The sequence below is a fragment of the Homalodisca vitripennis genome, chromosome 1, assembly GCF_021130785.1.
Source record: "Homalodisca vitripennis isolate AUS2020 chromosome 1, UT_GWSS_2.1, whole genome shotgun sequence".
NCBI classification, from domain to species: Eukaryota; Metazoa; Arthropoda; class Insecta; order Hemiptera; family Cicadellidae; genus Homalodisca; species Homalodisca vitripennis.
In genome coordinates this window covers 180788165-180806425 of record NC_060207.1, presented here as the reverse complement: position 1 = coordinate 180806425, position 18261 = coordinate 180788165, and the positions used below count along the sequence as shown (strand labels likewise).

General features: G+C 33.4%; 1 protein-coding gene across 1 annotated transcript; it reads left to right on the top strand.

Moving 5' to 3' along the window:
* The first annotated feature begins 538 nt into the window (after positions 1–538).
* LOC124352814 (homeobox protein ceh-30-like) lies at positions 539–17161 on the top strand. Its single transcript, XM_046802505.1, has 3 exons — positions 539–1213; positions 13942–14120; positions 14221–17161. Exons 1-3 carry the CDS (start codon positions 979–981, stop codon positions 14398–14400), a joined length of 594 nt encoding a protein of 197 aa, XP_046658461.1. The 5' UTR covers positions 539–978; the 3' UTR covers positions 14401–17161.
* The last annotated feature ends 1100 nt before the right edge of the window (positions 17162–18261 follow it).

The following is an 18261-nucleotide window of genomic DNA, read 5'->3' as shown; positions in this document are numbered from 1 at the left end:
TATGTAAGTATAAACAGAATATAATGTTATTTTAACTGTAATCATTATTTAAAAAAAATTGAATGAGAAGCTGCTGCGATTTATGATTCGGAATAAGATATGTACTTTTTTGTGTGCTGAGATTCAACGTAAACGTAGCACATAAAAGTCACTCTGGGCTGTAGAAATCTCCAGACGTAATTAGGCCTACCCAATGTCGAAGTAGACAGTAACGACGAAAGCGAAATGATAGCACCTGACGAGACGGAACCTAAAAGAAGTAGGCTACACGAGTAAAGAAGATAAGAAACTGTAAAGCTCTAAAACGGAGAGGGAAGACACTATAAACAGTAGATAAGGAGACTGGACAGAATGAAGATGACAGGGTCACTATGAGAAAGGGTTCATCAGAACGGCCGCAACCTTAAGATTGTTGCTGCATTGTTGCGGTGGAGGGGGGTATAATTAAGAGGGAGGGGCGTGGCGAGGGGCGGGGCCAGGGAAGGGGCGCCCCCCACTCCCCCACAGCTGTCTCACTTCATAGCCATCGGCGCTCATTTAGTTTAGTCTTCAGCTGCAGGTCCACTTGTAGACCCGTGAATATTAGTGCTCTCGGTTATCTACACTGTGACAACGAGTGGTTTCGTGTGTTTCATCAATAGATGCTTGCCTATTAAGACAGTTGTTCCCAAAGTGAAATTCTGTTCATAGTAGACTGATTATACTGAGTTTAAACTTGTGCTGAAATTGGTTGGACTTGGATAGAACCTGCTGTGGATACGTTGTTCCTTCAATTTCTGAATTTAGTAGAAGTGTTGCAGAACTGTTTGACAGTGTTATTTGTTAGCCATTTTTGGGTCTTCTGGTTCATGTCTTAATCTTCATCTTCTAGAGTGTTAAGGACTATCGTTCCCAAAGGACTCTGAGAGAGTTAGTCCGGAACCTCTGGAGAGAGCACCTGCATCAGTTTCGGTCCAATGTGCTAAATCAGCCTTCCCCATGACGGACTTGTTCAGGATGATGCAGAACCCCTTGTTGGGCTACAAACCCTTGCAGTTCCTGGGTGCTCCCATGCTGCTGATGGCGGGCGGCGCCCCCAGCTCCTCCGGAAGTGACAGCGGCTCCCCCAGCCCTCCAGTAACTCCCGGGAAATCGTTCACCATCGATGCCATCCTCGGCCTTCACAACAATTCCACAAATTCTGCCATAGACTACAGCAGCAGATCTATAGCCGGTGAGTCCACAAACGTTTTTGTCACTACTATCGTAAACGAATGAAAAATAGGTTACTAATCGTGGAGAAGTCCAACGTTATCATTTAAGAAATTGAAGACACACGAATAAGCAATAAATCAATTACCGGTACTAAATAGTTTTAATTATCAATAGTCCAAATTATAACAAAAAATCTATATTGTCATGAAGTTGAGTATGTGAAGCCTCAAAAATTAACATACATGTAGCTGTTTTAAATATATTTTTTTAGGTATTAGTAAAATAACAAATATCGGCAACTCTTCCAAGATATAGACTAGGAATATTCTAAAATAATAATCGCTTCTACTTTTTACCCCAAAACTAGCAGATAAATTAATGGCTTGTGTGATAGGCATCTTCTGTGCACTTGTAATGTTAATGGTGCGTGCGTTCTTTATTATCTGCTGCCCTTATGAAAGAAACAACGCTGCTAATGGAGCCACACAATAAAACGTAAAATTGCGAGTAACAATTATCAATTATACTATATTTTTCGAATGACAAATGGTTAAAACTGTCTTTGTTGATTATTAGACCTTTCATATTTGATGCAGATAACAATTTAATGTTACCAAATAGTACTACAGAGCTACAGTACAATCAAAACGGTAATTTCCCCCAAATGTGAAGGGCTTAGCTAATGGATTCACTAATATTTCTAGTCTGGTCTGGATTTGAACCCGTGCTCTCTCAAAAGTCCAACGCCTTTGACTGGTCGCCACCACCAGATTTCCTGGTTTAATTGGTTAATTGACTATAGGAACGACTTCATTGAAACGCAATACAAACAATAATAAGGCACCCCTTATCAGATTGTGAGCCCTGATCTCTAATCTCACTTTCTGTACGAACTTAGGTAAACAAATGAACAACCGAAAAAGTAAAATTCCCAATCATGTGGCTTTTGGGAAACGTTGAGCTTAGGACGAACGCAATGCTACGTGTCAAGATATGTTTTGTGGATATTAAATACATCAAAAGTCTTTTCCTGAAAATCGTTAGCGTATACGTATTATTGATCTTTTATTTTTGTACAAATGTAAACAACTTAACATTATAACATTAACATTATTATCAATGCCCTGCACAATATAGTCCAACGCTGAGATGTATTAAAACGATTTATAATGAACTGTTATTTAAGTGACGTTTTTCAGTTATTTTATAGAATACTTCCGACCACTTAAATCAGTCGATCGAGTAATATTTGCCAATTTAAAATAACAATTACTCAATAATTGATCACTGAATGTAATTTAACACTGTACTGTATTTCATTATGAAACCTAAGGTTTCATAATCAAGAGTAGTGTAGGTGTTTGTTGTTTTGAACATTGTATGAACAAATTAAACGTAAATCTTGTAGAGATTTAATGAAAACAAAATCAGTATTTTAGCTTAAGGGTTTTGGAAATGAAACAAACAATATGTAACAGCGGCATTTTAATTAATTTAATCTGCTTTGTGCATTGTGTTATTTAAAGTAGTTGTTAGACCATATGTTGGCGTTAGACTTTTGGTTCAATCTTCCCATTTGGTTCTCAATTCAATAAAAACATATAGCACATTTTTCTACTCATTCTTCAATTATTGGAGGTTTGTATTTAATAGCCTATAGGCTTTGGGAACGACTGATGATTAAGTTCCTGGTTAATTAAGTTCATTATCGTGTATTTTTGGAACTAAAGAAATGTTTTTAAAATAATGCAAATATACATGACCCGACAGAGTCGCAGTGTTCAAATCAAACCCATTAATGATCCTCGTTGATCCTTATCGTAAGTCAATTATCGTTACTTAGGTTTCTTAATTACTTGGTCTCTACATTGGGCCATGTATCAATTAACTAACGATTAGCCGAATAGCTCCTTAACCACTGAATGTTATCATTGATGTCCCATTAACAAATTAGGCCTACTTTCCCTTTTTATCTACACGATCTGTAGGCTAAGTATGCGACGTCCACTTTGGTACAACTGCGGAACTGATGGATGGTTATTTTTAGAAATATTCAAAACTTTGAATTTGAGGTACTAGGTTTAGTTCGTAACATTATCAGCACATTACATTACCAACTCATATTGGCTACCGTAGAGTGTATGTATAATATAATTAGAGTAAGACATTATCTATAATATTGTACATACAATTTTATACATTGTTAGCTCATACACGTGTTAAATAATGTTTTTAAATTATAACTTCTTTAATCCTTAAGGGAGCCTAACTAGTTAATTGATTAGATGTCATTGTTGAGTTGAATATACAGTATAACGTTCAGTACTAAATTGCACTTCAGTAAAGAATATACTGTACACATATTTCCATCTGGACCGCACATATATATTTTAAAACAAAGAAGTTTTGTTTATAAGCTAAACTTTGATGGAAAGATATATTCATATGTTAGACCTATTATATTCCTTGGACAGAACTATACTTTTGTAATTGGACAAAGTTTAACGAATCTATTCTGGAATATACTTGTTTCATGACAATGCTGACGGTCGGAATGTGGTAACTCCTTATCCACAATTGTATAGTAATTGTATACTAAATTTGTAAATCTGTGTAATTGTATACTAAATCTTGGTACTTTGCTCACACAAACCAAGCAAATACTTTGAGAAACATCAATAGGATATTTTCTATTGAAGTAGACTACGATATTAATAGGGGACTAATGAGTTATAAACAAAATTATGACATTTAAAAATCTAGTGCAAATACTGGAAGAAATATATTTTATGTTTTGAACATACCGTGTGTCAAACTCAGTATAGCTACAAAAAAGGATCATACAATTTATACCCAATATGTGAAGAGGGCCAAACCTGTGAAAATGCGTTTAAAATTAATTGTATCCATGGATTAAACTTACCAATGTAGAGTGTAATTTTTAATTATCATAAACAGCGAAAGTGTTTTAATAAATTCCATGATCTAGTCCTACATAAAATAACAGCTATGTTTTACAATAATAATGTAAGTTATTAAATAATGTTCAACTCCAAGGTAATTAATTAATTAAGCGTAACAGGGCATACGTACCTAAGACATTTTGCTTGGCAAAAAGCACCTCTGAAGTTTTTTGCTTGGCCACATCATAATTATTCTTCATCTGAGCCTTTTTAGTATTTATCAGCAAGAATCAAGTTCCCAACCACTCTAATATGCGATATTCCAAATCAGTGCAAATCCCACGTTTTAATTCTTTATCAGAACAAATCCTCAGTACCATGTCGGTTCTTCATCGTTGGCATTCAGGCATTCTACAATGTAAATATAGTTGTTCATCAGTCCTTTCCTCTATGGGCGGCATTACAAGTCTTCATTAGTGTCATTTCATTTCTTCATCAGCGCCATTAAATTTCTTCATTCTAGGTATTCTGTTCTTCATCATAGTATAAACTACCTTTAGAAACATTATTGATAACTTCTTCGTGAGTGTCTTCCAGTTTATTAGAATCATTCTAGTTCCTTCAGTCCATCTCTTAAACCAATTGTAGGTTACTTTGTGTATAAAAGATTTAAAAAGATTTTGTTATGAAACTAGCAGCGCCCGTAAGCACCGAAAGATTAAAAGTAATAAATAAATTAAAAGATAAGAGCTTCACAAAATAAGAACCGTGTAATTCTAAGAAACTGTTGTAATTCCGATTTGAGACCAAGATGTCATATCAGGTAAGCCTACCAATTACAGAATGTCTGCAAGTTCTGAATAATTTCGGGTCGAAGCATTGCTAACACAATTAGACCTACTATGTCGAGATATCTGGGCCTCGCCGTGAAGTCTCATCTTCAGTCAAGAGGTGTTGAAATGAAACAGAAAACTTTAGTTTAAGTTTAAAATCTCTTAGCTGGAAATTGCTTTCCAGCGAGAGGTTGAAGTATCTTGAGATGGATTTGAATTGTATGAAGTGTTTCGATACGGTATAACCCGGATAAATTAGTCATGCCGCTGATCATGGAAAAACGAGCAGCTAAGAATATTCGCTTTCCAGCTGGTCTATCTAAGTAATTCTTCGAACAGGGCATATGTAAAGCTCCGATTAACTCGTATGAAACTAAGAAACAAAGCGACAAGTGCAGCATGAAAGGGTGAGGGCTGAAGCCAATTTTGTAGTCCAGTTCTCAATTATTATATTGTTAAGCACTGGAACCCACTAATTGCTGGAGATAAAGGGAGGCTAACGGCGTTGCTGGGAATTAGACGGGAATCACTGGAAATACTTGTCATCCTCCATCAAGAAAAGTTTGGTGTGATTATTGTTTCACAAACTAAAATTCCAAGAATCACTGTTGCACGTTCCCAAAGCTCACATCACCACCCAAGGACGTACCCAGCAAGGAGGTCCAAGGGTTCCAGAACACCTCCAATATTTTAGTAAACGATTATTATTATTTAAATAATTCAGTATTACTGATATGCACTGCTGAAAGATCGTTCTCAACAAAGAAACGGGTCAAGAACATTTTAAGGAACAAAATAGGGCCTTGCTCTCTGTCCACTACGGGAACATATCTGCCTGTGCTGGGGACCCTCCACCCCCAAATTTTTCCTAGCTACGTTCTTGTCACCAACACGACCGAATTTAATAACTAGCCTCACACTATTTAAAGGAATGTAATTTACAATGATCTAATCCTTTCTTATGACTTCATATTTTATCTGCTGCGGTAGCGGTTTCTATAGTCGTATTATTTATGAGTAAAGCTCATATTGTGGTCTGTGGTGAATCCTAATCTCTTACTGTTACGCCAATCATTAGTCATTGCATTTGTGTGGAGGTCTGGGTAGTAGTAACAATAAACAAAAGAACGAAATACTGCCCTCACTAACCTTAACAAAGAATGAGCTTTCAGCTCTCTATAAGTAAATTTGTAATATTTAGTCCAAATCTGTTGACAAATATCAAGCTCTAAATATAATAGTAATTTCGACCGTCTGTCTGTTTGGCACTATTATGACTGCAGTTAATGCTAAAAATAATTAACAAACAAACATTAGTTTTAACTACGGTAATACAAATAAGTTTAAAAAATTACATGGAAATAGAAGAAAGAAGAGGAAAATGTAATTTTTGTAAAACCAATAAATATTTGCCCATATACACTCATTAATTTATATATACCATTGTATATACAGTGTGTCCCAAAAATTAATGTCAAGCTAAAGCCTATGCGATAGAGGGCCCTAAAGGTACTCAAATGTACCTTCTTTTTAAATATGTAGGTATACGATTTTTTTTAGTTTTCGAGTTATTAATATTTGTGTGTGCTTTTTTTACTAAACTCTTGACTGTTATAACTCATTACCTTTAGCTTATACCCATGTAAATAGTTAAGATAATATCTGGAATTGTTTTTTCAAAACTACCCGACTGGTAAATGTATCTGACGATTATAAATTTTTCACCATACATATATCCGCGTTTTGAAAAATAATTGAATGTTAGAAAACGTGAAATTTTCAACAATCTTAAAGTATTTGTAAGCAAATCAAAATTAAAAATCTTAAAAATTTTTTCTCACTCATAATTTCCAAAAACATGTCTATTTTATTAGTTATTAACCTTAAAAATACGGCTATTCTAATTACATCAAACCTTAAATTCCTCCCAAAAAGCGTAGAGCCGAAAATTTCAGTTTTATTGGAATAGTAGAGAATAATTTAAAACGTAATGGAATCATGATTTTTATAATTTTTATTCGTATGTTTTAGTTATCAAATACAATTAACAGTGTAGTAAATTACTAAATTAATCAAACTATACAAATACCATTTACGTTTAAACAATACTTTGAACTTTAACATTACAAAAACCTAATGTTACAATCAACACTAACTTGTATCTTTCATACAAATAAGTTACTGATACTGTAGAACCAGTTTGGGAATATTTGAGATAATCAGGCGACCAGATAAAACTCACTGCTAAAACTAAAGAGTTTTATCATTTTATGAGCATTTCAAACTGTGTGTAATATAGTCGTTAGACTATATGGTTTTCAAAACTAAACCGCTTCAAGGCAAACCTTGATAATTCGTGAAATATTCACGCTCATTCGGGCGTGACTTTTAAAATGAGGTTAGGTCGGTGAGGATAGTTAACCAATTTGTATTTCGAATCAGAATTCCGTGGAACGCTAAATTTCGTAACGAACAGCGCTGGTGGATTTGATTAACCTATAAAAAGTGAGCACCAACGTATCGGTCATTGAGTCGAATGCACGATTCTCGATTGTCTAGAGCGGAGCGCGGATACAGCAGACTGACCAATGAATGACCTGGTACAGCTATCCAATGTTCAATGGCGGCCTCGACCCGACGTCTAAAGCTAATTGTAAAGTTCACTACTGCGCCGATCTCTCATCATTTATCAAAACCGGTCGGCTAAAATGCACAATAGCCCATTACACTGTTTGTTGTGGCCCGCTTCGTGCCGTTGTTGCAGGATAAAGAACTGGCGTGGCAGCGCCCGATGTTGATTCACTGCTATTCGCTCGGTATAGCCGCGTTTTTACCCGATCATTAAAATTCTTTCTGCGCGGTTGACAGATTGGGTAGCGTTTTATTCATCGGCCCCATTTAGTTTTAGCTGCACAGTCCAGAGTTTATCGCTCGCTATTGGTGGAAAATGAGAAATCGATAATGGACACGATGTAAATTATGGTTATACTTATCAGGCTGATTACAACTTTTATATAATATCTCCTGAATGTATGATCTTTTCATATGTTTATCTATATGGCATTGTACCATTATACAAATTATACATTCATATAGACTTTCAACAAAAACAATCGATAATAATATCAATTTTTACTGTTTCAAATTATGAAGATGACCTAGCATGTAAATGTCTCATTGAATATCTTGCTGGAGGGATTTAATGTTTAGTTTGATTTGCTTGCATGTTAAATTATTTGAGTGACTATTGTGTTAATGCTGCTATATAATTGGCGTTGCAAGCTATATGCTACCATTGGAAAATGAAGATTCTTTATAAAAAAAGTAAAAACCATTAAATATTGTATATAAATAATTAGTAGTAGACTATTGATAGTGTGCCTTAAATTTGATTGATCTTTGAATGGCTTATAAAGTAGATCAATAATAGAATTTGAAACAACAATAAAAAATGTAAAACAGTAATATAACAATGTGAACAACAATAATTATAATAAATATGAGACTGAGCAATTATGATAAACTAAGTAACTGTATAAGTTATAAGATTTTAGAATTAAATAATGCATTAATAAATAATAAACTTGATAAAAAGAGAACAACAAACAAAGTAAAACATGCAATAATATACTACAACACATCTAATTAGTAATCTCATAGAGAAACTAAGACATCCGATCTCTAAAATTTTGATGATGGTCCAAATGAAAACTCGTTGATAATTATGATTGTATAAAGTCGTCAACTGAAACCAAGTAATTTTAATTCAAATGGCAAGACTAATTGTGGTAAAATATAAAATGTTTAACAGCTGAAATAAATAGGACAAATAAAACATTTTAGCCCCTATCTAATTAAAACATTTATTAAGTTTGTATATCATTAAACACAATAAGCCTAAACTTTTAACGAGTTTTGAGTGATTTCGTTTGTTTGTTATCAGAGTCAATAGGTATTTCAAAGTAATAATCATGTATTTAACAATATTTAGAAATAAAATCGTAAAATAATATTGACATTACACTATGAGTGATTTAGTTCTGATTTATTTCTCCAGCTTCAAACAAAATACTATATGTTGACTAAAGACAGATATTCACAGCGAGACTGAAATATTTCAATAATTTAATTGTGATAGCAATTTTTCGACACGATTTGATCAAGAAAATGCAGCAATCAACAGTACTTATTATATACGATTTTGTTGTCGTGGACACTCATTGTACATGTGTGAATCGTAGATGTACTGAATACTAATAGTAGAGTTCAAATGTAAATAAAAACTCCCTATTGTAAAGAGCTCCGGATAAAATGTAAAAAATTTGTAAACCCATGTTAAATGTCCTGTTGCGAGTCAAATCGGCTTTATTCAATGATGTAACTTACTGTGTACTGGATGCCTTCTATAAATGTAATGAGCGCTTTATCTCCGTATGTAGGGTTTCATTGATAGAAATTTAGTTTGTTTACACTTTGAGAAAAATGGAAGAGGGGAGGCATTGTGACGTTTTCTGAGAGATTTGGTGAACCAAGTTTTCTAGATTTTGAAAATTTGTGAAAATAATAGACAGTATATTGATATATAGCGTTAAAATTAATAAAATAATAAAGTATACATTTTTGTTCGGTTACGAATTTACGGGAAACACGAACTGATCTTATTTACTTGGTTTAAGAGTATTCCGTTATTTTAAACTACTTTTTAGAAGAGATTGGTAGGGTAAGGCCGTATTATTGGTTATATATCAGGAATGCCACTACAATAAATGTTAAATCTCAAATTTTATAAATTATTCTTCGAAAGTGTCATCAATTTACAATTTTTACAGACTGGTGTTTTCGATTCAACAGTGTAATAATACCATTTTGCTACAAGGAAATAGGAATATATATGTAGGCCTATATGTAGTCATGCTCAATAAAGCTATGATTAAGTAACATTACATCATAACCACAAGGATAATTTATAGGAATACGTCAACAGAATTATTATTATAATAACTACTATAGCTGAAACAAATACTTATCTTCATTACTCATATAATTTATTATGATTTAACTTAGATTTTTATATGGCATGTTTAAATTAATATTTGCTACTCCATAGACTAATACTAAACTGGGGTCTATTTAAATCTTTTTTCCTCAATGTCTTTGATCAATTAAAATTGTTCATAAATGCCCGGGGTGTACAGCCTACACATTTTTGTCAAAGACCTTGAAGTAAATGTGTTTTACACAATTATTTTCGAGATTTTCAAAAATTCACTCTGCTATAATTTTAACGAAATTATCCAAAATCCAAAGTAACAATTAGGTTTATTGAATATGTTTATGTCGAATCCGGATTTTCATTTTACTAAATTAACCATTACTATGGATTATCTACAGTTTTCCAGATGCTATCCTATATATACCAAAACATCAATTCCGAAAAGTTTGTCGGCAAGACCAAAGAAATTATGCAGCATCCAATTTGATATTATAAACCTATAGTGATAAAACATTCAAAAATTTGCACTACCCTGAGGAATGGTCAAAAATCAAATTCACAATCCAAAAGTATCCTAAAAGATTTGTATTATTAATCCAATCGTATGACTTTTTAGGATCTGTATTCAAAACAACCTAAATTTATTACTCAGCCCTTTCTTGGTATACACAACATTAATTCTATAACAAAATTTGGTTTCAGTTTACTTCAAAGTTCTTTTGCCACTTAACATTTTACTTCAAACGCACCTAGAATAATAAAGTATTCTATAATTGGTAACATCAACCGCGGTTCTACTAAGTAATACACCCAATTAACTGTAATTTTTTTCCAAACAATATATTGACCAAACCATATGTACACTATATATTGTTATATGCCTGGTTAGCAATATAAGGATATTACGATTGACTCTAGAAACTTGGATAGCGAAGTGCAGAGAATAGATAAAGAGGCAATCTTTCTATGTTATTGACATTTTCAGGAATAAAATTTAATTTAATTTAATCAATGTTCGTCGAGATTATTGTCCTTGAGCACTACTAAATGAATGTATTATATAACCCATTTAGGTTTTAAAGAATTGCTCAAAGAAGTGCAATATATCAATACATTGCAGATTCCTCCACACGCTCCAATTAATCTATAACACATTAAACATTGTTGTAGAAAAATTACATTGATATCAAACTGACCGATTAAAATATATTTTTTATGAATCCTGTATATATTTTATCTTTAGTTTCCTAGTTTAAAATATTTAGTGAATTGAGTTACAACTCGCCTGCTGTATTAAGGCATCAGAGAGTTACAACCCCCATACCTCTCTAGTGTTAATGGCATCATTTATTAGAAACAGAGTGTAAGTTAAACAAAAGTTTGCGCGACAAAATATACCCAAATATAGATCATTTTTATATTAAATTTACTTTATAAATAACTCCTTATATTGTATGAATTAACAGAACAAATTGACTGCAAATAATACTCAGTTTTAGGGACGATTCTCTATTCCTTTTTTATTTTCACTTTTAGAAAATCCAAACTTCTACAAAACAGGTTTGAATACTGTGGAAAAAAGTAACACAACTAAGGACATTTTATTTTTGTTTGGACAAGAATTTTATTATCTTTGAAGAGGGGTCTGCAAAATTAATGGCGACTATAAAGTAGAAGTAATCCCTCTTTCTATGGTTGAAATGTTAACCGAGAGTGTGTTTGTATGTACACTTAGGTTCCCAGAAGGCGGATCTCCGAGATAAGCGCGATTTCCTACCTAACCGGTTTCAATGTCTAATTAGTTCAGATCTGATCTAATTTGATGTATAAAGAGCCCAGTTTTTTTATTAAACTAATAACGGGTTAAGTATAAAAACTGATAGAAAAATAATGAGTAAATTTACAAATGATACAATTTTCTCATAACAAAATTTATCTTACTTTGACAGACCTAAACCAATCTTTTCAGACATCGAAATAATAGTTTAAAAATATAGGGGCTTTTATCTCTGATAATCTCTATGGGCAGGAAACTCCAAAGGCTGAGAGAACCTAAAGGCAAGTAGTCTCAGAGATATAGAGCATCGAGATACCGGATATCCCTAAAATTCAGATGGTTTCACAGGGTAGTTGTCTCTAAAGAAAAGGAGTTCTAAGGCCTTATGAGTTCTCCACTTGTGATTTCTAAGGCCAGAGCTAATGAAAGCTAATGAGCCTGGTGATGTGAAAGGTGGAGATTTTAAACTAACTGAGGAGTTCTAGAGTTCATTGTCAGTTTGTTCCGTAGCCATGGGCTTCTACTGGAGTAATCATATTTTATGCAGAACGCAGCTGAACTCATCGGCGAAGGCATATACAATTATATAATTCAGGAAAATTTGGTGTTTGTTTTATTATTAATTAAATCACCCTGCTACTTGAAGTATGGCTTTACATCCTGTAATCTCAAATAGAACACCCTCACGTTAGATTAATGGAGGAGCCAAACAAAACAACAAAAAGCTAAATATATCACCCTAACACTAGCGGGTGAGAGCGAATTACACCTAATACAAACCGTTGCAGTTACAAATCGACCAGCAAATGGTGCTAAGTGGGGGGACGGTGAATAGTGAATTACCGCAAGAAATGGGGTGGAAGGCCCACCGCGCCGCGTACCGAGCCCCAACCCTTTACCCTGACAACAATTAATCAAGGCTAATGAAAGCAGTGGACCGGAAGTGGCCGATTCGCCGGACCGGATGCTACGTCCCGACCGCATATTAGTTTTACATGTGTTTTCAAAGGAGCTAATGTGGTGGAAAATGATAAAACGCATAATTAAAACAGCAATTCGCACGTGCAAGCAGCCACTACCGCCACTGCTGCTGTTCGTGTGTGCTTTGTACATTGTAGCCGCAGTAATAGAGGCCGACATCTTTGTTAGAGATGGCAAGTATTGTGTGATTAATTCATAACGTGTGCTCTCCCCTTACAGGTCAAAGTGTGTGGTTTCATTGAGTGATTCTGTTTCCGCTTTGCCACCGACTTTGACTTTGAATCGACGACGCTTACCCTGCATTCTTTCCCTCGATAAGTAGTTTTATAATGTGTACACGTTGTAATATAGGTATACACCCGATAACCTCCAAAGTCCCGATTCCTAACCGATATACTACTCCTCGGAGAAACCGATGTGTATAAAAAACACACTTTGGAGACTAATATTAATTTGTTGAGGAAATATAGTGTTATGCCTACGACAAAGTGTTAACACTATCTGCTCTATACTGTACTATAGGGACCTTTACTACAAGTACGTAGTGTGACGCGGTAGTGCGTCTCAGTCACCGTATTTAAGAATTCTTGAAACTAAATTCCCTAACATATACAATAAAAAAATGTTAGTTGAATTTTAAGGAAGATTCTTGGAGCATTGGAAATTTTTCAATTTAATTTTGCGAGGCTTTTCAGATCGAGGATTGCATCTTCAGGCAACTTCAAACAATGTTGCCTGACTATGGAATCCTCGATTTTGAAAGGCCTCGCAAAATTAAATTATTTTTGGAATTGGTTTTGTAATTCACTAGTGGTATTAGTTGAATTTGTTTTCCAGCTTTTGTAAAAAACTTCAGTAGAAGCAACTTCAGGTTTAGTTTAATAGTACATTTTCTATCGAAGTTGATGTTACGAAGGTGAAAATTAGATGATATGAAATTAAATACAAATTATTAAAAAATAATTTTGTCATAAGCAATCTTAATTTTCTTACATTACTTTCAGTTACAACAACGTTCGATTTGAATCTAATCATATAAGTGTTTCGGAGATAATAACTTATCCACTATTAGAAAGAGTTGTATTACAAGTCTCTCACTTGTGTGTTGTGCCTGTCTGGTAGCAGAAGGACACCACGTTGGTCTTGTACCTCGAGTGATAATCAGAAAACTCTGCAACTGAATACTGAAAAGGAATAGTGGCATGAAGGTAGTTCCACAAATGTGAACTGTAAGTAATATGACCGATGGGCATGTTGCAGAGGATAAAAGTGGAGACTGCACATCTGGCGGGAGGAAGAGCGGGAAGTCCAAGAGGGTCAGGACCATCTTCACACCCGAGCAACTGGAGAGGCTGGAAGCAGAGTTCGAGAGACAGCAGTACATGGTGGGACCAGAGCGACTGTATCTCGCCCACGCCCTGCAACTTACAGAAGCCCAGGTAAGTTGTGTAAATTACAAAAAAATGCTTATGATCAACTGATTTCTCTAACTGTAATTACCGTGGGATCTCGTGTGCCTTACACAAAATTCTCTTCCAGGTGAAGGTGTGGTTCCAGAACAGAAGGATAAAGTGGAGGAAACAGCACCTGGAACTGCAACAGCAGAGGCTGGCGGCGCTGAAGCAGCAGCAACACTTGCTTCAGCACGACCAAGAGCTGGAGAGTGATCAGGAGAACAGCAGAGGGGAGCAGCAACATTTTATGGTGGCTCAGGAATAGACGAGGACAGAGCGATAGTGGCTGCAAGGTGACGAGCTTTAAGGGCGGAGTGCTATCAAAGTTTTGGATATGATGCTGGACCAGATTTGAAATTCCAAGGCGTAGTACTTTGAAAAGTTATTGTTTTTGTAAAAAACGTAACAGATCATAATTTTTGATAGACTATATGGATTTTAATATACAAAATTCATCCTAAATCTGGAAATATATACTTTGTTATATATTTTAAACCGCTATTTGTTTTTTTGGACTATAGACACGATTATCAAAGAGATCTTTCGACAGGTCCTCTCCGCCCTATTTAAAAAGCAGTGCTGTTTAGACTTTTGGAAACTGTACATTATTGTAGCAAACATATCCAATTTAAATTTGTAAAACTTAATAGTTAATTATAATGTAAACATTGTACTCTTTGATTATGGTGTTCAACTATAATAGAGACTCTTGAGTAGGTTACGATCCTGCAGACTCGGTGATTTTACTACTATCGTTGAATGTTTATATGTATCATAACTTGTGAAAATGTTTATTATGAGCTTTGTCAACTAATTTTATGTACAGACCTTCTAAACAGTGTATATGTGTTTAAGTAAGTTATTGTATTAATGTATATATTTAGGTTCTTCTGTTGTTTTTCTCTCTTTTTCTGTTGTTTTAAATTATTGTCATAGTGCTACGATTCAATATCCACTAAAATTAGTTCTATGAACTTTATAAAAGTATTTAATATCAGTAAATTCACGCAGTAAGGTCACAGAAAGACCTTTACAAGAAATACAATGCGTGCTAATTTAGTACTCAATGTTATAAATATAAAATTATTACTTTTTAATAATGAAATATGAATGATTTATTTCTAAAGATGTAAAGTTCACAAACAGATTTTGCTACTTTTAAAAACAAATTATTATTAATGAAAAGTTACTGATTGGATTGGAGAAATAATTAGCCTATTCTTTCGGAAAAAATATGAAAATTTATCTAATACATTCTATTAATTTCATCTGTTATTATTTTTGTAATTATGTACATATGCAATTGTACTACTGTATAATACTGAATTATGCAAACGCTGTTGTACTAACTATATTAAAGTATCTACTTACTTATTATGGCTGTATGTTAATAGTTCCATATCATTGAGAAGGGTATGGTCGTTTTAAGATAAGAGTGTTTTACATTTCCTGAACGAATTACTTATTAGGAAGCAAGTATTAAACAACTGTGTAATTTTTCAATGAAATAATTAGTAGGACTGTATTTACCGTAATAATATATGGTTTTAAAACTTGTTTTACTAGGAAATAAAAACAATGGAAATTATTTTTTGAAAAATACACAGTAAGCCCTAAATTAACTATTCATATAACAAGATCGAAGTTCCTTATTTTTCAGTTTTATTGTATAGTTTTAAGTAGTTAAATATAGTTATGTAATCGTCTTACTATTACATGAATCTTTGTTTATGACACATAATTGTTTTGATTATTCAATTCAACAAACACATACATTTGGTGTCATTAAAATTCAGCAAAAGTGTCTGTAAAGTAGTTTTGTCGCAACTGTTTTACCACCAAAAACTAAATAACTTTATTATGACTTTAAATACAGGTATTTTAGTCAATTTTTGCAGGGTAAACTAATTACAGTATGTAGTTACCAAAAACATTTTACCCGTTTTTAAAAAAAATAATTGTGTTCTGTTGTTTTTTTTGTTGTTTGTATATACTATTGTTTTTAATAGATGTTTTCTTAATATCTCAAAAGTTTTTAATGATACAGCCATTAAATTCTTATGAGCTGCTCAACACATGGCTACAATCTGACTATAATCGTTGTGGTGAGTAAAAAATAACAATTTTAATTTATTTTATAATTGCTGCATTAAAAATAATTTTATACCTATTTTGGAATATACTTAATGTAAATCTGGTTGAAAATGAACACCTTATTAAAACCAGAAAAAATTATTTTACAGTTTATTTCAAAGGGTTACAAAATCTGTGTACTTTTTTGTATTTTTTTAAACATTACAGCGTAATTTGCGATTTTTTTTAATACTACGGATAATTATATTTCTAAGCAATGCGTGTACTTAGTTTACCCTGGAAAATTGACAAAAATACCTGCATATAAGGTCACAATCAATTATTTAGATTTTGGTAACAAAACAGTTGCGACAATGTATACTACTTCCTTTCAATTGTATAACGTTGAGGTTAGATGTTAAGAAATATGCACTTATGTATAGAAATATACACCGTTTTAATATACTGTTAAGATTGAGTTAACTTTTGAAGTGCATAGTATAATTTGATATTTTATAAATTCTATTATCAGTAAGTAATTTTTTATGTGGGGCTTATAATACAATAAGATTTCGTAGTGTTAATACGATTGTTCGTTTATTAATTACAAAATTGTTTTTCTAATAAAAGTTGAAAATTTGTAAGTAACCTATATATGTATGCACACGGACTTGTCATGTTTGTAAAAATATAATTAGAAAGTAATTAGAACAATGTTCTAACATAGCAGTTTATTTTAAACGATGGTTATAAAGCAATTGTTCATAGACTAATAATTAATTCAAGTAACAATACTTCAAGTGTTATCAAATATTGAGAAATTCATTTTGACGTTTTCAATGTAAAGACATTATTTCACTGTCTATAAATTAGTTTATTGTGTGTTAATACGCTTATAATTGTTGTACGTTGTAAATAGTAGTACACTACAATAAAAATGTCAAATATCTTTAGACGAACACAGTTCTTTTTACCTTTATTTCATTAAGTGATTATTGATAAGCGAGCTCATCAAGCGACCGAAATTTCAACCGGCCGAACCTGCTCAACTCTGATGTAGGTGTGGCGGGGGAGGGGGGTTTATCGTCAACATTTAGTAGGAGAGTCTTCATGGTAAGAAATGCACAACGTCGAGTGAAAATTATGTTGTGACAACTGAAGGAAGAGTAGCCGTACTTCCTCCACGTGGATGCAGTGCTACCACGATTTAAAATAAAATATCTTAACTTCTCAGCTTGTCTTTCAATTGGAATCAATCATGATAATAGTGTTTTGTATTTTGTGTACACATATTAGCAACTGTTCCCAACAGCTATCAGTAAAGAGATTTGAAGAGAAATAAAAAAATTGGTTTCCACTAAAAAGATAAATAATATTATGAGCACAAAAAATATCGGGGTTTCTCACATACAGGTTGTAAATTAAGTCCTGGTACACCTGGATATATTCCAAACCAATTGAGATATCAATGTAAAACCTTCACCATACTTATTAAATTATTTTTTGGGATTTTTTGAGGGTTAAAAATATCACACCCCTTTTCAAAAGGGGGTATGAAGGGATAACTTTAAATGTTCAAATTGCAACCCCTATCTTGTAACATGTCATGTTAAAGGTCTATTCAATGGAAACACAATGCCATGAACAAAACATCTTTACGACGATACTAACAAACGTTAAGGGCAAATAATCCCTTACATTCTAATGGCCCCCTAGAAAAAGACACCTCTTACCAAAACTACGCACACCAGAAACGTTTGATACATGTAATGGGGATAGGCTGGGCCCATTAAAGTCTTACTAAACTGTGCCAAGCATGCATTTTGTTGATATGCGTAAGAAATTAGCATAGTCCCTACAGATTTTTGTTTTTGCGATATTCGCACATAACTTTTGCTAGAAACGGCGTAGAGGTGTTTTCTTAGTGTCAATGTGTTTCTATTTAATAGACCTTTAATATGACATGTCACAAGGTTGCAATTTGACAATTTTTTATTTTACCCTCTTCAACCCCCATTTGTGAAAAAGTGGGGTAAAATTGTTTACCCTCAAC

Excerpts from the sequence above, each read along its gene's own strand:
- LOC124352814 (XM_046802505.1), top strand. The coding sequence starts at position 979 with ATGACGGACTTGTTCAGGATGATGCAGAACCCCTTGTTGGGCTACAAA. Across the intron at positions 1,214-13,941 it reads CAGCAGCAGATCTATAGCCG|AGGATAAAAGTGGAGACTGC; the intron begins GTGAGTCCACAA and ends GGCATGTTGCAG. Across the intron at positions 14,121-14,220 it reads TGCAACTTACAGAAGCCCAG|GTGAAGGTGTGGTTCCAGAA; the intron begins GTAAGTTGTGTA and ends ATTCTCTTCCAG.